At 42.8% G+C, this 17,791-nt stretch overlaps 1 protein-coding gene across 1 annotated transcript in view; it reads left to right on the forward strand.

Moving 5' to 3' along the window:
• The window catches only part of COL5A2 (collagen type V alpha 2 chain), a 335,742-nt gene that overhangs the window by 245,372 nt on the left and 72,579 nt on the right, over nucleotides 1-17,791 (forward strand). Inside the window, 4 exon segments of the mRNA XM_030208786.1 lie at nucleotides 103-147; nucleotides 2,154-2,252; nucleotides 3,520-3,627; nucleotides 4,154-4,207. Coding sequence (XP_030064646.1) covers nucleotides 103-147; nucleotides 2,154-2,252; nucleotides 3,520-3,627; nucleotides 4,154-4,207 — 306 coding nt within the window.

A 17,791-nucleotide genomic window follows, 5' to 3' on the forward strand; every position in this document is an offset into this window, starting at 1 on the left:
TTTTATTTCTGTGATATATCTCATGATAGACCCTTCCTTGAGTTTTGGTGTTAAGGATAATTGTCATTGAATGCAGTATTTCCATTCTTTCTTCTCACCCAGGGTGTTCCAGGAGATTCTGGAGCTGCAGGCCCATTAGGTCCACGAGTAAGTACTACACCTCAACATATGTAATGTTGACTCTATATAGCTGCATAATGTTTATGTAAAGAGTTTAGCAAGTGGATTTCAAGAGTAATAAGCATGTCCTTGACTTACTGATGAGACGTACATACTTTCCCATGCCTTAATAAAATAAATACAAATATGTGCAATGCATAGCATCCATGATAATCTATGATAAATAAATCCAAGAACATTTTGAGGGGCATTTTTGATATGACGTCAAAAATCCAACTTTGGACGTTTTGCTGAAAATGTCCAAAAATTATGTAGTGAAAATGACTATTTTCAAACCATAAAAACCTATATCTATTTTCTTTGAAAATAACCATTTCCTGAATGTTGTTTTGCTTAGTACGTCTATCTTTTTGGACTATTTTCCACACACACAAAAAAAAGTCCAAGTGAAAAATGCACAAAATCAAGCCTTTGGGACGTAGGAGGAGTCAATTTTCCTAGTAGACTGGCCACACAGGCATCCCAGCAAAGCAGTGGGGCACCCTATGGAGCACTGCAGTGAACTTCACATAAAAGGTCCTAGGTACACACCTAGGTATCATATGGTGAGCTGTTCAAAATTCACCAAAAATCCTACTGTATCCAGGTATACACCACTACAATAGTCCTTATGGCTACAGGTGTCAACTATATGTGGGTACAGTAGGTTCTGTGTTTTTTTTTTTTTTGGGGGGGGGGGGGGGTGATACTTTCCACCACAAGTGTAATAGTTAGAGTGGATTATGGGTCTGGGTCACCTTCTCTACAGTGCACTGCATTGATCACTAGGCTATTCCAGGAACCTGTTTGCTGTTCTAATAGGACTGGTCATAACATCTGAAGCTGTCACAGAGGCTAGTATGTACTGTTTCTTTTACATCTTTGCATGGTGGGAGGGGGTCAGTGACCAGTGATGTAGTAAGGGTGTGTCATTCGTTTATTTCTGCAGTGCTTGTCTGGTCATTTAGGGCACTTTTTTGTCTTATTCATAAATAAAACAGGTCTAGATCAAAATGTCCAACTTACAGCCCTGGATGTTTTTGTTTTGTTCCATTATGGCAGAAAAAATGTCCAAGTGTTAGGAACGCCCAGATCCCACCCTTAACCTGCCCCTGCCATGCCCCCTTGTGATCTGAATGCACTTCTGATGGACTTCATTGATCATTATACAATAAAGTTTTTTTCTACATTTCTGTCTTCTTGCTGCCATTTAAAGTGCCTTGCTGGTTGCACTACTCCTGGGTTTGGACTTCATAGAAAACATCTAAAAATTGGTTTTGAAAATATCAATTTTGATGTTTTTGTGAGAAAAACATCCAAATACAGATTTTTGCCACTTTTTGGACGTTCTTCTCTTTTAAAAATGAGCCTCTTTGTATAGTTGCAATAATGTAATTTTATCCTGTGCACCAAAAGTGGATTAATTTGTACACGTCCAATAAATTTGAAGATCAGAGATATTTTTGTAATATACTTTAAAAAAATTACTCCATTTTATTTTCTACTCTTCCATTTATTTTACTACCTCTGTTGTGTTCCTCTTGTGCCTTCTCCAGCTCTTTTCAATCCAATTATTTCATCTTTGCCTTTTTTTCTCTTACTCAACCATTCTTCCTTGCATAGTGCCAAATACAGATGAGACTGTCAACAATGAGTTAGATCAGTGGTTCCCAAACCTGGTCCTGGAAGCACTCCAGAGAGTCAGGTTTTCAGGATACTCACAATGAATATTTATGAGAGAGATTTGCATGCACTGCCTCTACTACATGCAAATCTATCTCATGAATATTAATTGTGAATATACTGAAAACCTGACTGGCTGGGGTTTCTCCAGGACCAGGTTTGGGAACCACTGAGTTAGAATGTACATAAAGTTTGAAAGAGAATATTCATATTTGGTTAGTACTTACTTTATATTCCTATGGAAATGGTATGTTTGACTAAAGCCAATGACCTATAATGTTATAAATGGTCCAAAACATATTTATTTATAGGGAGAGCGTGGTAATCCAGGTGAGAGAGGTGAGCCAGGACCTTCGGGACTTCCAGGTGAAAAAGGAATGGCTGGTGGTCATGGTCCAGATGGCCCAAAGGTAATTCATTAAATTACCTTTATTTAATGGAGCTTCTCTTCTGAACTTAATCCAGATTTCAAAATAAGAATTGCATATTTTCAGATTTATCCTCATCCAGTGCATTTGGAGGGCAATCCTATAAAGGCATGCCTATCTTTTGGCACTTAGAAGGCACCTATTGGGTGCCTATCGTATAAAGAAAAGTAGGTGCCTATTTTCTTTCATAGACTACTAATTTAACTGGCCATATACATGCATATTTGTTTAACTGCGAGCACTATGCCAGCCATACAGTTGCATGCATGTGTGTGCACCTTGACCATACTCCACCCAGATGCTGCCCATGTGAATGCCCAGCTGCAAAATATGCACCATGAAAGATATGCACACACTTATAGACTAGCATGTAGCCAGATTATTGTTGTTTGTCATGTGTGTTTTCATATATATGCACAAATGACTGAAATACTGGTATTAACTTGCCTTCTAACTTTAGGTGGCTCCTTATGGAATTACCTCCATAATGCTTGCAGTGGTTGCAGTTTTTATGTGTTTATGTAATTGTTGAACTGTATTGTTGAACAATCGAGCTTAATGTCCATTGGTCTAGGCCAGCAGAATTAGAAAAGGTTCAAAGAAGTGCAACCAAAATGATAAAGGAGATGGAACTCCTCTCATATGAGGAAAGTCTGAAGAGGTTAGAGCTCTTCAGCTTGGAAAAGAGACAGCTGAGGGGGAATATGATTGAGGTCTACAAAATCCTGAGTGGTGTTGTATGGGTAGAAGTGAATCGATTTTTCACTCTTTCAAAAAGTACAAAAATCAGGGGATACCCAATGAAATTACATGGAAATACTTTTAAAACAAATAGGAGGAAATATTTTTTCACTCAAAGAATAACTCTGGACCTCGCTGCTGGAGGATATGGTAACAGTGGTTAGCGTATCTGGGTTTAAAAAAGGTTTGGACAAGTTTCTGGAGGAAAAGTCGATAGTCTGTTATTAAGACAGACATGGGGGAAGCCACTGCTTGCCCCAGCTTTGGTAGCATGGAATGTTGCTACTAACTGGGTTTCTGCCAGGTACTTGTGACTTGAATTGGCCACAGTTGAAAGCAGGATACTGGGCTAGATGGACCATTGGTCTCATCGAGTATGGCTATTCTTATGTTATTATATTCTTATGTTCTTATATAAAGCTCTTTCATTATTAGTCAGAGATGAATTTTTGATGATTGATAAAGAAAAACATCTAAAACTGCATTTTAATTTTACCGCTTTTTTCAGGGTAGTCCAGGACCTCCTGGGACTGCTGGGGATGCAGGTCCTCCTGGTCTTCAGGGTATGCCTGGGGAAAGAGGCCTTGCTGGAATTTCTGGTCCGAAGGGTGATAGGGTATGCAAGCTTGTTCTTATTGCTTCTGTATCTTTCTATGGGCCCATTTTACAAAGTGGCGGTAAGTCCAACAGGGGCTTACCACTCGCTAAAAAGGAAGTACCGCCAGGCTACCACAGCAGCCTGGTGGTGTTTCCCACCCCTAGCACACCCTCATATCCGGCACTACAAAAATATCTGGTGTGTACCTGGTAGTAATCAGGCAGTGCTGCCCTGTTGCTACCAAGTTAGCGCAGGAGCCCTTACTACCACCTCAATGGGTGGCAGTAAGGGCTGCCCCCGAAATGACCACACAGTAAGTGCTTCACTGGCCACATAGCCATTTCTTAAAAAAAAGAAAGACCTACCTTTTACCTGCTGAAGTAAAAGGGGGCCTCTGTGCACATCAAAAATCAAAAACACGTGCCAACACCAGCACAGGCCCCCCTTTTGCCATAGCTTGGTAAAAGGGGCCTTATCTGTTTTTTTTTAAGTGAACAATTTGTTTATTCACTTTGATTGATATGGACTTTCTTATTTTTTAAAGGGTGGTTTAGGAGAAAAAGGTTCAGAAGGTACAGCAGGCAATGATGGTGCAAGAGTAAGTAAATCTTTTCTGACTGTTGGTAGAGTTTGACCTGAAGCTTTTTCTCATTTAATTCATTTTTAGCAAAGAATATTAGGCTATAAAATTAATTTTGAGAAATTCCCTTGAAGTGTAACTTGTTTTTTGGAAGCAACATTTTCGTAAAGATCAAATGATTACTGTTAAGTAACAGTGGGAAGAATCTTCAGCTTAATTGATCTTACCATATTATGCTATTTACTGTATTCTTTTTAGTGAAATATCCTTTAAATTGAATATATTTAAGTTCTGGAGCAATGAACCTATTCCTTCTGATATTCAGAGCTATTTAACCATTCAGGAACTGCTACTGGTCATTTAAATATCATTTAGCAGTGGGAGATAGCCAGTTATCTCTGCTGAATATTTGTGATTTGCGCATATCAGCTAACTTTCGCAAATCTCTGAAAACACATCTCTTCAATAGAGCTTACAAAAAGAACCCTTAAAGACACAAAACACAAAGATTCCATCTTCTCTAATTCCTCATCTATCCTCTGTTTACTTTTGATTGTTTCCAATATCCTGTCATGACTTTGTCATTACAACACTCTGTAAGCCACATTGAGCCTGCAAATAGGTGGGAAAATGTGGGGTACAAATGCAATAAATAATAATAATAAATAATAATTGCTCTTTAGTCAGGCCTGCTTTTTGTTCATAACTAAACCCATGTAATATTGTATTCCCTACCTCAGGTCAACACTTATTTAGCTGAGCTACATTTAGTACCAGAGCCAAGCCTTTTTCCATAGTTCAAGTACTACTCCTGTAACCTTGATATGAATTCTTTGATGGTGGGATGGGAGGATATTTAACCTCCAAGCTCAGGAGTAGTGCATAACTTCTACTTGAATGGTGTTCTGGCGTAATTTACCCTTTCAAAAATAGAGGTTAAAAAAACACCTTCTTATTTAAGAAGCACCTATTTTGCTGATGTACAAAGAAAATGACGGCAGATAAAGGCCATATGGCCTATCTAGTCTGGCCAACCATAATCATCCATTATCTTTTCCTCCCCCTAAGAGATCCCAAATGCCTGTCCCATGATTTCTTGAATTCAGATACAATTCTTGTCTCCACCAACTTCACTGGGAGGTGGTTCCACACATCCACCCACCTTTCTGTAAAGAAGTATTTCCTTAGATTACATTTATCCCCCTTCTACTCATTCCAGAGCTTCTTTTCATATAGCACCCGATATTCAAAGTGATTTAAGTTACTGCCCACTTAAGTTCCTCATTGTTGCTTAATTGCCAATATTCAGCAGTACTTAACTAGTCGGTGCTGCTGAATATCGGGTCTGATTGGCCATTAAAAAAATTGGCAGGTCAGGGGAGGTACAGGAGAAGGGTATGGGGAGGAGTCAACAGTTATGAGATTGCCAGCAATATTCAGTGTCATCACTTGCATAGCTAACTGGATGAATTTAGGACAGCTCAAAGCTGTCTTAAATACGGCCGGTTAGCTATGTGGGCCCTGGCTAAACATTTGCCAGGACTTTCATTAAAAAATGTGACATATGCTCCTTCCAATCCCCCCCACGCAACCTCCTGTGTAAGAATAGTCCCCCCACTCCGTAATCCTGGCCCTTCACAAGGTTAACCCCCTGCAACACCTAACCATCCACCCAATCTCCCTGCCATTCAAGATAGTTCCTCCCAGGCCTATCAGAAGTCCCTGGTGGTCCAGTGGGTCAAAATAGTGAAGACCACTTCTTCCTGCCCTAGTGGGGGTCAGGCATTACAGGGAGCTATCCTTGCGGGGGGGGGGGGGGGTGTCAGGAGATACAGTCTTGTGTGGGATGGGGGGGGTGTGGGGGGAGGAGCACAGGGCACATTTTTTTATGTGGGCCTTGGCTGAATAGAATATCCAGCAGTGGTGTAGCCAAGGGTGGGCCCAGGCCCACCCACTTTGGGCTCTGGTCCACCCAGTAGCAGCACACCTATGATGTGGCTGGCAGGGATTCCTAAGTCCCACCAGCTGAAAACCAACAACTGTCCCTCCTGCATACCTTGTAGATCTTTGCCTGCAGCGAGCAGCGACTGATGCATGCTGTGGGGTCAACATTAGCAGTAAGCATTAATTGCTGCTTGCTGCCAGTGAAAATCTGCTATTTAAAAGGTATGCGGAGGGGGAGGGGGGAATGTTTGAGAGACCATATGATGCACAGGCGAGAGAGGGAGAGACCACATCACTTGTGGGACAAGACAGAGTTTTTCTGCCCACCTATCTTGGACCCAGGGCCACCTAAAATTTGGCATCTGGCTACGCCCTGATATCCAGAGCTAATTTAGCTGGCATTGGTCAGCATTCATTTATTTAGTTAGTTTTATTTTATTTATGGAAATTACAGATCATATCAAAGATAACTTTGTCAAGCAAATTGCCAAAGATTACAAAATAAAATAATTAGGAAGAATTTCCCATTAAAAATATGCTGTTATTTGTTTTGTTTTGTATAATTTTTCAGATTGTAAACTGCTTTGTTCTGAAAAGTAGAATATCAAATATAATAACATAAACATTAAGCATAATACAGTATTTAAAATTGCCAAAACTCTGATTAATGACATTTTCTGTGCATACTTCCCATTGTCTTATGTGCCACAGAAAATTCAATGGTGAGCCATACTACTACTACTACTTATCATTTCTTTAGCTCTACTAGACATACACAGCGCCGTACAATGGACATGACGAGACAGTGCCTGCTCGAAAGAGCTTACAATCTAACTAGGAGAAACAAAAAGGACAAATAAGGGATAAGGGAATTACTAAGGTGGGAATGATAAAAATGGGTGCTGAACAAGTGAGTAAGGGTTAAGAATTAAAAGCAGCATCAAAAAGGTGGACTTTTAGCCTAGATTTGAAGGTGGCCAGAGATGGAGCTTGACATACAGAGGGGCATAATCGAACGTCGCCAGCCAAATAGATCGCCGGCGATCTATGTTGGCGGTGGTGCTACAGCTGGCCGGAACCGTATTATCGAAAAAGATGGCCGGCCATCTTTTTTTCTATAATATAGTTTAGCCCGGCCAAATGCCGTGGAGTTCACCGGGTTTGTTTTTCAGCGATAATGGAAAGTTATCTGGCCATCTCAAACCCCGGCCAAATTCAAGGCATTTAGCCTTGGGAGGAGCCAGCATTTTTAGTGCACTGGCCCCCCTGACATGCCAGGACACCAACCAGCCACCCTAGGGGTCACTGCGGTGGACTTCAGAAAAGCTCCCACGTGCATAGCTCCCTTACTTTGAGAGCTGAGCCCCCAAACCCCCCCCCCCAAACCCACTACCCACAAATGTACTGCACCCACTAAAATTGCTCCAGGGACCTGCATACAGCCTCTAGGACTTATTGCTGCTGTATAACTTTGACACACCAGTTCACACCTGAAGACTAATCTCTCTGAAAAAGTCCTTTCTTGAAATAACCACATTTATACACAGTTAACTGCAGATCAGAGGTTGTGCCCCACTGGCAAAGAGTCCCCTGGTACTAAGATTAGCAGTAGGTCAGAGCTGGCACAATGGTGTACAATGCCCTCTTTCAGCACCATTCAAGGTAAGAACTACATTCTCTAACATGGGTAACACAGGAAAGGGAACTAAAACTGGCTTACAAAAATGGCCACTACCGCATGGACTACAACAGGAAACAAAACAGGGCACACTCTGGCCCAGTTAGCAGGGGGGGGAAAGCACCATGGGAGTAGAGCCCAGTACCCTACACCCACCACAATGCATTGCTAATGTGACTCTGCAGGGCACCTAACAGAAAAGGTGTCACACTCACCCGAGAACCACATCGCAACCAGGGAAAGGCTGTCGGAGGATACAACACATTCTGCTGTCATGGAGGTGGGTACGGCATTTGAGGCTGGCATACAGGCTGGCAAAAAAGATTTTTAGTTTTAATTTTTTAGTTTGGAAGGGGATTGGTGACCACTGGGGTTGATGGGGAGGTCATACCCCATTCCCTCCAATGGTCATCTGGTCAGTTGGGGCAGCTTTTTGAGGCTTGGTCGTGAAAATAAAAGGACCAAGTAAACCCAGCGAAATACTGCTTAACGCCACTTTTTTTCCCATTATCGGCAAAAGCCGGCCATCTGGTAGCCACGCCCATGCCTGTCCATGTCCCGCCTTCGCTAATCTACCGACATGCCCCCTTGAACTTTCGCCGGTGAAGCGACAGGGAAAGTGGCGAAGCTGTAAAAAATGGCGCTTTCGATTATACCGATTTCGCCGCTTTAAAGAAATCGCCGGCCATCTCCCGATTTGTGTCGGAAGATGGCCGGCGATCACTTTCGATTATAAGCTGGACAGGCTCAGGAAGTCTATTCAAGGCATATGGTGCAGCAAGATAAAAGGAACAGAGTCTGGAGTTAGCAGTGGAGAAGAAGGGTGTAGATAAGAGAGATTTACCCAGTGAGCAGAGTTCCCGGGGAAGAGTGTAGGGAGAAATGAGAGTAGATAGGTACCGAGGAACTGCAGAGTGAATGTACTTGTAAGTCAATAAAAGGAGTTTGTAATATATGCGGAAATGGATAGGGAGCCAATGAAGCGACTTGAGGAGAGGGCTAATATGAGCATAGCGACACTGGCAGAATACAAGTCATGCAGCAGAATTTTGAACAGATTGAAGGAGAGAGAGAGAGGGCTTTGTGGGAGACCTGTGAGAAGTAAGTTGCAATAATCTAAGTGAGAGGTGATAAGTGTGGATAAGGGTTCTGGTAGTGTGCTCAGAAAGGAAAGGACACATTTTGGTGATAGTATAGAGAAAGAAATGACAGGTTTTAGCAGTCTGTTGAATATGTGCAGAGAAGGAGAGAGAGGAGTCGAAGATGATCTCATGGTTATGAGCTGATGAGACGGAGGATGAGAGTGTTATCCACAGAGATAAGAATGAGGGAAGAGGAGAGGTTGGTTTAGTGGGGAAGATAAGAAGCTCAGTCTTGGTCATGATTAGTTTCAGAAGGCGGTGAGACATCCAGGCAGCAATGTCAGACAGGCAGGCTGATACTTTGGCCTGGATTCGTGCTGAAATTTCTGGTGTGGAGAGGTAGATCTGGGAGTCATCAGCGTAAAGGTGATACTGAAAACCATGGGATGAGATTAGAGTGCTGAGGGAAGAAGTATAGATGGAAGGGGAAATGGGACTTGATATACTGCCTTTCTGAGGTTTTTGCAACTACATTCAAAGCGGTTTACATATATTCAGGTACTTATTTTGTACCAGGGGCAATGGAGGGTTAAGTGACTTGCCCAGAGTCACAAGGAGCTGCAGTGGGAATCGAACTCAGTTCCCCAGGATCAAAGTCCACTGCACTAACCACTAGACTACTCCTCCAGAAAAGAAGTGGTCCCAGGACATATTAAGTCCAAGGGCCACAGGATTCCCACCCTTGATCTATACCCTTCTTAGTGTACTGTACATATGGGCAGTGGCGTAGGAAGGGGGGAGGGGTGGTCCGCCCCGAGTGCACGCGCTCGGGGGGATGCCAGCCCTGCTGGTTCCCTGCTCTCTCTGCCCCGGAACAGGTTACTTCCTGTTCCAGGGCAGAGAGAGCAGGGAACCAGTGGGGCCGACGCAGCTCCGAATGACGTGCACTCGGGGCGAATCGGCCCTCCCGCAGGTAAGAATGCGGTCCGGGGGGGGGTGCCGCAGAGGGGGGGTCGCGCCGTGCTGCACCTGGGGGGGGGGGGGGTGCGCAGCGGCGACCCGCCCCGGGTGCCATTAGCCCTCGCTACGGCACTGCATATGGGGAATCCTACACCAATAATAGAACATCAAACCAAGCAATAGCTTCAGTATAAAAAAAGTTAAGGCAGAAGTGCAGCCTAATAAAATAAAGCCTAATAACAATATACTGTAATACTGTATCTCCTGTTCAAGTATCAATAATTCTCCTACTTGCAGAGGCCCTAGAATTCAGAAAGCTGTTGAGCTGCTTTGCATTTAGAGAAACAAAACTCTCATTTGTATATTTCAAGCCATATTTACAAAGAAAACACAAACAAAATTTTGCCTGAGCTAGACATTCATAACACATAGATAGAAAGATCTTCCTCTTTGCCCTAGTGCTACTCTATAGATATATCTGGGAACACTCAAATCTTCTTCCCAAGAAACAATTTAGACATGGTGGAAAAACAACCACAGTGTCCATTCCTTATCGGGCTCCAAAATACAAGGAGCGTCCTTGCACCCATTTCTTTACCATTTGTTCTTTACAGGAATTTTGAAATGTTAAACACATCAATTCATTGTCCCTTCTCAGGTTCCAATATAGAACTTTCTGCTGACTTCTCTGGTGTATAATATACCCACAAAGTAGATGGAAAGTATGCTCAGAATCGCCAAACAATATTTTCTACATTTCCAAAAGAGAAATAAAGGAGGAAAATGAAAAATTCATACATTTTAGGTTCAAAGGCCTTTCTTTGGTAGTTCTCAATGCTTCTGGGTGCACAAATGTAACTAAACAGTCTTTTACCAAATTCATATAAACAACTTTAGTCTCTTCCATTTCCTTCTTTAATGCCTCAGTCTGAGCATTCGGAGTCTAAAGCAGAATCTGGTGTTCCTGGATTTTACTATGAAGCAAAGCATAATCTTTAGACAGCATAGTCACTTTCCCTGTCATTTCTCAAGAGCAGGGACTGTCTTTCTTCTATGTTTGTGCAGCGCTGCGTATGCTTTGTAGCGCTATAGAAATGTTAAATAGTAGTAGTAGTAGTAATGATTGTCAACATGTATGTCGCAATTCTATAACCCAGGAGCTCACATTTATGTGCATGTTATGCATGTCAATGTATAGAATGCTTTTTTATCATCAAGACTTCTGCACTGGCGTCATCATTGGTCTTTTTGATATCTCACTTTAATATTTAGATTTAATTCTTATTCAATAAAATGACATTCTTATACACTTTTCTTAATAGTTGGCTCAGGGGTATGTTGTCTGACATAACTCATGTTTCTCAACCACTTTTTCAAGGATGAACCCCCCTACAAAATAATAGACATTTATAAACAACCCTTCTAAACTTCACTCTAACGACAAGAAAGTCCCCCTCAATTTTCTGAAGCTTTCATACCTCACATTTAGCCAGACACCTCCTGCCGACTCTTATTCCTCAGCAAAGATGTCGTCGGCTTCCCTCCAACCTCATTATAAATTAATCAGCTGATCTTTCCCACCAATCACATAACTTGGTCAGAATAAAGATGCCCACTCTATCTCAGCATTCAACTCGCTAGTATTACTGACTGCAATAAATATATCCAATACTGTTCTTTATAATTCAATATATTTTCATTATGACCTTCCTCCCACCCTTTTTGTACCTGATCTAATATATGCCACTGCATATCTTGTATTGTATGCCCTTTCTCAAACCAATGGGCAACGATCAGGGCTTCTAGATTTTGGTTGGAATTCGAAATTTATGTTCATTCAATTGAAGCTTAATTGGTCTACTACTCCACCCTATGTAGATTAGCCTACAGGGACATTGTATCAAATACACAACAGAAGAACTGTTACAATTAGTGGTGCACTTAGCATAAGTAATACAACCTGTCTATCTGTCCATGTAGGACCTACCGGCGCCAAAGCGCAACATTGGCACTGTCCACATGTCAAATGAGTCCTCTGATCTTGATACTTAGGGGTATCCATCAATAGAGGACTTTAAATTACAAACTGATCAGCTGATTGAGAGATTTAAAATGAGAGGTTATCCTAAAAAAAGCAACCTCCAAAGCATATTTAAGAGCCCGCTTTCCCAAAGAGAGTTGCTCCTTATGGAGAAACAGCCTGAAGTGGATGTAGAGAAACTGACCTGTGTCTTACCATTTTTTGATCAAACTCAAATATTAGTACAGGCCATGTGAAGACATTGGCATGTTCACAACTTTATCCAAGCTTTAAAATTGTTCCTGTCATAGCTTACCATAGGGGGCGGATGATTGGGGATCTTTTATCTCATCAGAGATATGAGGATACCCCTAAGCAGCAAGATCAGGGGACTCATTTAACATGTGGGCGGTATCAATGGTGTGCTTTGGCACTGGTAGGTCCAACATGGACAGATAGTCAAACAGGTGATATTACTTATGCTAAGTGCACCACAAATTTTAACAGTTCTTCTGTTGTGTATTTAATACAATGTCCTTAATTTCAAATAAGGATACCTCAGAAGTAGAAAATCTTCAGAGAAGAGTGACAGAAATGGTAAAGGGGCTAGGCTAAACATGTTAGGGGTCTTCAGCTTGAGAAAATATGACTGAGAGGGGTAAGATAGTGCTTCTAAATTCATGAGCAGGATGAAAGATTGAGACCCTCTTACAAAAGTGTAGCACATGCTAATGGACATTAGCGCATGCTAAATGCTATGCTTCCTATTTTATATCTATTGGCCAGTGGCATGTCCATTCAAGGTGTGTGTGTTGCATATTCATCCCCTGTCAGTCTCTCCCATCTCCCTCTCACCACAAATCTCGGTTTCCTTTCTGGCTCTACAAAGCTGTCGCAGTCACTCCCCCCCCCCCCCCCCCCCCCAGTGCCTTAAAATCTCCTCCAGTCTTTGTTCAGTTAGGGCCAGTGGCAGCAAAACTCATAAGCTGCTTGCGGCCCGCACCAAGACTTTCTTTCTGAAACGATCCAAGATGGCCGCCTAGAGAGCTCTTGTACCAGACGCGCTCAATTTGCTCTTTCAGGCACGCTGTGGGAGGGCTTTGATTCCCTATCATTATGGGGAAAAGGAGAGGGAAAACTCGGGTTAATCCCTCAACTCTGAGTGGAACCCACCTTCTACAGCAGCCAACACTCGAGCAATTTGGAGTGGTCTCTGGCCCAAGTCAAACATCTTCCCCTGCTATCGAAGCCAGAACTAATGAACTGGCCGACAGTGTAGATGATCTTTCAGCCCCGTCATGCGCATGGCTCCCCCGCAACCAAGAGGGTTGGAAGCTGGAGAAAGTCCTGTGTCACGGCTTCCCGAAGAGGAGCCGAGAGAGCAGGGAGGGATCCTATCATCAGCTGTGTTAACATCGAGGGCTGAACCGGTGGAAGAGCAGACTGTGAGTACAATTAGGCAAATTGCTAATGCCCCCCTCTGGTTTTTCAAGCAGAATGTGTAAAAAAACCTGCCGTGGTGACATTAGAGTCACTTTGGGATCAAACTGCTGCCTTGCATTCCTCTTTACAACAACAAACAATAAAGAATTCAGCTGAAATTAAGTTGTTATCTCAAGTTGCCCTCCAGCAAGCACAGACAACTAATCAGCATACTTCTAAAATAGAACAACTGGGACTTCCGGTGACATCATCTCCCTCGATGGCAGCCTAGGCTCGAAGCTCCCGGGCTTCTCTCGTTAAAACAGCGAACATAGCGGCACAGATCGATGAAAAAGCTAGCGATAGCAAGCTTAAATCTAGTGGATGTAGTGATAAGTCACGATGTCGCAGAAATCAAAAGTATCAGACTCTAAGAGTGGTGCGCGGAGCAGCCAAAGGGTGAGCAAGATAATCGGGCGCCATATTTCTCCACAGCATGAGGCTGTGTCGGACTCTGAATCGGTACGCTCTGACGATGAAACAGCCCACGTTCGAGACTCGCAATTTGCTAAAATACTTAAAGATCTCCGGAAAGACCTGGCTCATATGAAATCGGAAATTGTGGAAAGTATAGACAATTTGAGAGGTGAGATTAAAGAGGTCGGAACCTGGCTAGAAGAGCTCGAAGGCCGAGTTGAGGAACAGGAGGAAGTGTTGGTGCAAGTAAAACAGCGTGAAGAGGGCTTTTTTACCCAACTAGAGGAACTACAATATAAAATGGATGATATTGAAAATCGGGGAAGGAGAAATAACTTACGCTTCCGGGGAATTCCGGAGGCGGGTGAACAAGAGGACGTACTCAAAATAATAAATGAACTGTGCGCACAATTACTGGATGCAGGCCCAGACACAACACTCCCAGAAATCGAACGGGCCCACAGAGCTCTGGGAAAACCATTGGCTAATAAACCACGGGATATTGTCGTACGTTTTTGGAAGTATGCTGAGAAGCAAAATGTGCTTGCTTTATCAAGACAAAAGAAGGACCTACAATTTCAAGAGAATGCAGTGACTATTTATCAAGACATCTCGGCCTATACTTTACAACAAAGGCGGACCATGAAACCTATCTTGGAGATCCTGGGGAAACATAATATTAAGTATCGATGGGCGTTCCCGTTTTCACTATGCTTCACTATAGCAGGCCACCTTCATAAAGTCCGAACTGTGGATATGGCTCGACAACGACTGCAAAAGGCGGGGCTGATGGATGTGGAGACGAAGCAGGCACCCGCGACAACACCCGCGACAACACGAGATAAAGTGCGGCAATGGCAGCAGGTCTTCAATAAAGCCAAGAAACCCCGACTGTCGACATCTAAATCGGTCACATGATCTCTGCTGAAATGGAGTTGACCTATAGAACTGGTAGTGTTCTGTAATTGCGCTAATGTGTTTATATGAGAAACCACTAGAGGAAGATATAGTCAATATCTGTGTATTACAAAAGAGAGGAGAGAGGTGGGGGGTTGGAGCTGGGGGTTGTAGATGGGTTTGTTGACCTTGCTGGGGGTTAAAGGCAAGAGAGGAGCCGGGTTTTGGCTCTCTCCTTGTCTTTCCTCGTTTGGTGGGTCTTCTTGGAAGGGGGGTGGGAAGGGGAGGGTGGGGGTGGGAGGTTATGGGGAGTACCTTACTCAAATGCAGCATTCATGCTTACGACTGAGATTAGGTCGACACAACCCTAATGGTACATAAGGTACACATAGAGGCTCATTTTCAAAGCACTTAGCCTCCCAAAGTTCCATAGAAACCTATGGAACTTAGCATCCCAAAGTGCTTTGAAAATATGCCTCATAGTAACCCTTAACGTGAGGGGCATTAATGCTCTGAGAAAGCGCCAGCTAGTGTGGCAAGAGCTTATGAGATTGAAGCCGCATGTTATAATGTTAGAGGAAACACATTTGAAGAGGGCTCATGAAAGTCTGTTTAGACATCCTCAATACTCCAAAATATACTTTGCATCTGATATCTCTAATAAGAAACAGAGAGGGGTAGCTCTACTTTTTCACAATAATCTTCCCCTGCAGGTCCACCAAGTGAAACGGGACCCAAAGGGACGATATGTTTTGATCAGAGGTACTATAGGAGATAGGGAGGTCACGTTCGGATCTATTTATGGCCCTAACTCAGAGCAACACTCCTTCTTTCAGTTGCTAAAGCGAACATTGTTAGCAATGATAGGAGGGTCTGTGATATTAGGTGGTGACTTTAATGCTACGTTACACCCAGATTTAGATCGATCTGGCTCTCTCACTAAGAATGATAAGGTACTTGCTAAACATTTTACCACTTTTGTGGAAGATATGGGGCTTAATGATCCCTGGAGGGATAGCCATCCCGGAGAACGTGACTACTCCTTTTATTCTCAAGTTCATCAGACATACTCCCGAATAGATTACATTCTTACAGATAAACTAATAGGAACTCAGCTTGGGAAGGCCCAAATTGGGAATATTACCCTCTCTGATCATGCTCCTTGTATGTTGCAGTGGGATAGTCACCTGATGGAGAGAAGGGGAGGTACTTGGACTTTTAACAATCTGATCCTAAAACAAGAGGAGGCATGTAGTGACTATGTTAAAGTACTTGAGGAATATTTGTCATTTAACTTACACTCAGGACCTCCTGTAGCAATAATTTGGGATGCGCTTAAGGCAGTTTCCCGAGGCCATTTCATGACAGTGGCAGGACGACTTAAACGGAAAAGAGAGAGCGAATTAAACCAGTTGAGAAGCCAGATTGGGGAACTGGAATTAAAACATAAAAGTACTGGCTCTCTTAGATACTACCGAGCCCTACAAGCTAAGAGGATACAATTAGATGCACTACTAGGCCAGGAGCTAGACTTCCTTAATGCAAAATTAAAGCTTCATAATTACACAAAGAAAAATAAGATTAGTAGACAACTAGCGCTTAAATTACGAAAGCTTCGGATAGAGCGTACCATTTTTTGTATTAAGGGGCAACAAGGAGAAAGACTCCGACAGTCGCAAGAGATTAGAAATCGATTTAGCCAATATTATGAGGCATTGTACTCTAAGGATGACTCGATCCAGGAGGGGGAAGTTCGATCGTACTTGGAGAAACTAGATTTGCCCAGTATTACTCCAGAACATAAGGCAGTGCTAGACGCTCCTATTGAGGCAAAGGAAGTGATTACAGCTATTAAATCCCTAAAAACTGGTAAAGCGCCCGGGTTAGACGGGTATACAAGTGAATTTTATAAAAGATTTGCTTCATACCTGGCACCTTTATTAGCAGAAGTGCTCAACTCCATACGAACAGGGGAAAGTATGCCAGAAACTATGCGAGAGGCATGGATTGCTGTCATCCCTAAACCCAACAAAGATGTGACTGAATGCTCCTCCTACAGGCCAATCTCAATTTTAAATGTTGATGTGCGTATCCTGGCAAAGGTGCTGGCCACTAGGTTATCCATAGTTTTACCATCTATCATTCACCCAGATCAAGTGGGATTCATTGCTAATAGACAAGCCTCTGATAACATAAGGCGAACAATAGATGTTATGTATGCTGCAAAGCAGAGGAATACACCTTATTGTCTGTTAAGTATCGATGCCGAGAAGGCATTTGATAGGGTTCATTGGCCTTTTCTCTATCAGACAGTGCAGCGTTTTGGTATTGGCGCTCATTTTATGGGTTGGATCAGGGAATTTTATACCAGACCTAAAGCCTGTTTAAAGATCAATGGACAGGTCTCCCCCCTTTTTGATTTACAAAGAGGTACACGCCAGGGATGTCCATTGTCGCCCCTTTTGTTTGCTATGGTGATGGAACCCCTGGCGTGGGTCATTAGAAATGACCCGGGAATTACGGGTGTGAAGGTAGGAGATTGGGAATCCAAAGTTGCGCTTTTTGCCGATGATGTTCTGTTGACAATCACATCTCCTTTGGATTCCCTTCCAAAGCTATTTCAGACTATGGAGGACTATAGCAGGGTTTCTGGTTTTAAAATTAATTATACTAAGACGGAAGCATTAGCACAGGGAATGGAAACACAAATATATCAGACGTGTCAAAGGTTGTTCCCCTTGAGGTGGGTGACTGATGGCATTAGATATCTGGGAGTCTTTCTCATTAGTAATTTGCACCGCCTAAGTGAGGTGAATTATAATCCCTTAGTGACTGAGCTCAAGTCAGATTTGGATAGATGGGAACCGCTTGGACTGTCCTGGTTTGGCAGGATAGCCATGGTAAAAATGAACATTTTGCCGCGATTATTATATCTTTTTCAATCGATACCACTGCCAATAGAAGAACACTTGCTTCAACGAGTGCAGAGCCGTTTAACAGAGTTTATTTGGCAAGGGAAAACGCCGAGGATTCACTCTAATGTGGCATATATGGCCTGTAAATCTAAGGGGGGCCTGGGAGTTCCTCATTTGGAATTTTATCATAGGGCATCCCAGGTCAAA

The sequence above is a fragment of the Microcaecilia unicolor genome, chromosome 7, assembly GCF_901765095.1.
Source record: "Microcaecilia unicolor chromosome 7, aMicUni1.1, whole genome shotgun sequence".
Lineage (NCBI taxonomy): Eukaryota > Metazoa > Chordata > Amphibia > Gymnophiona > Siphonopidae > Microcaecilia > Microcaecilia unicolor.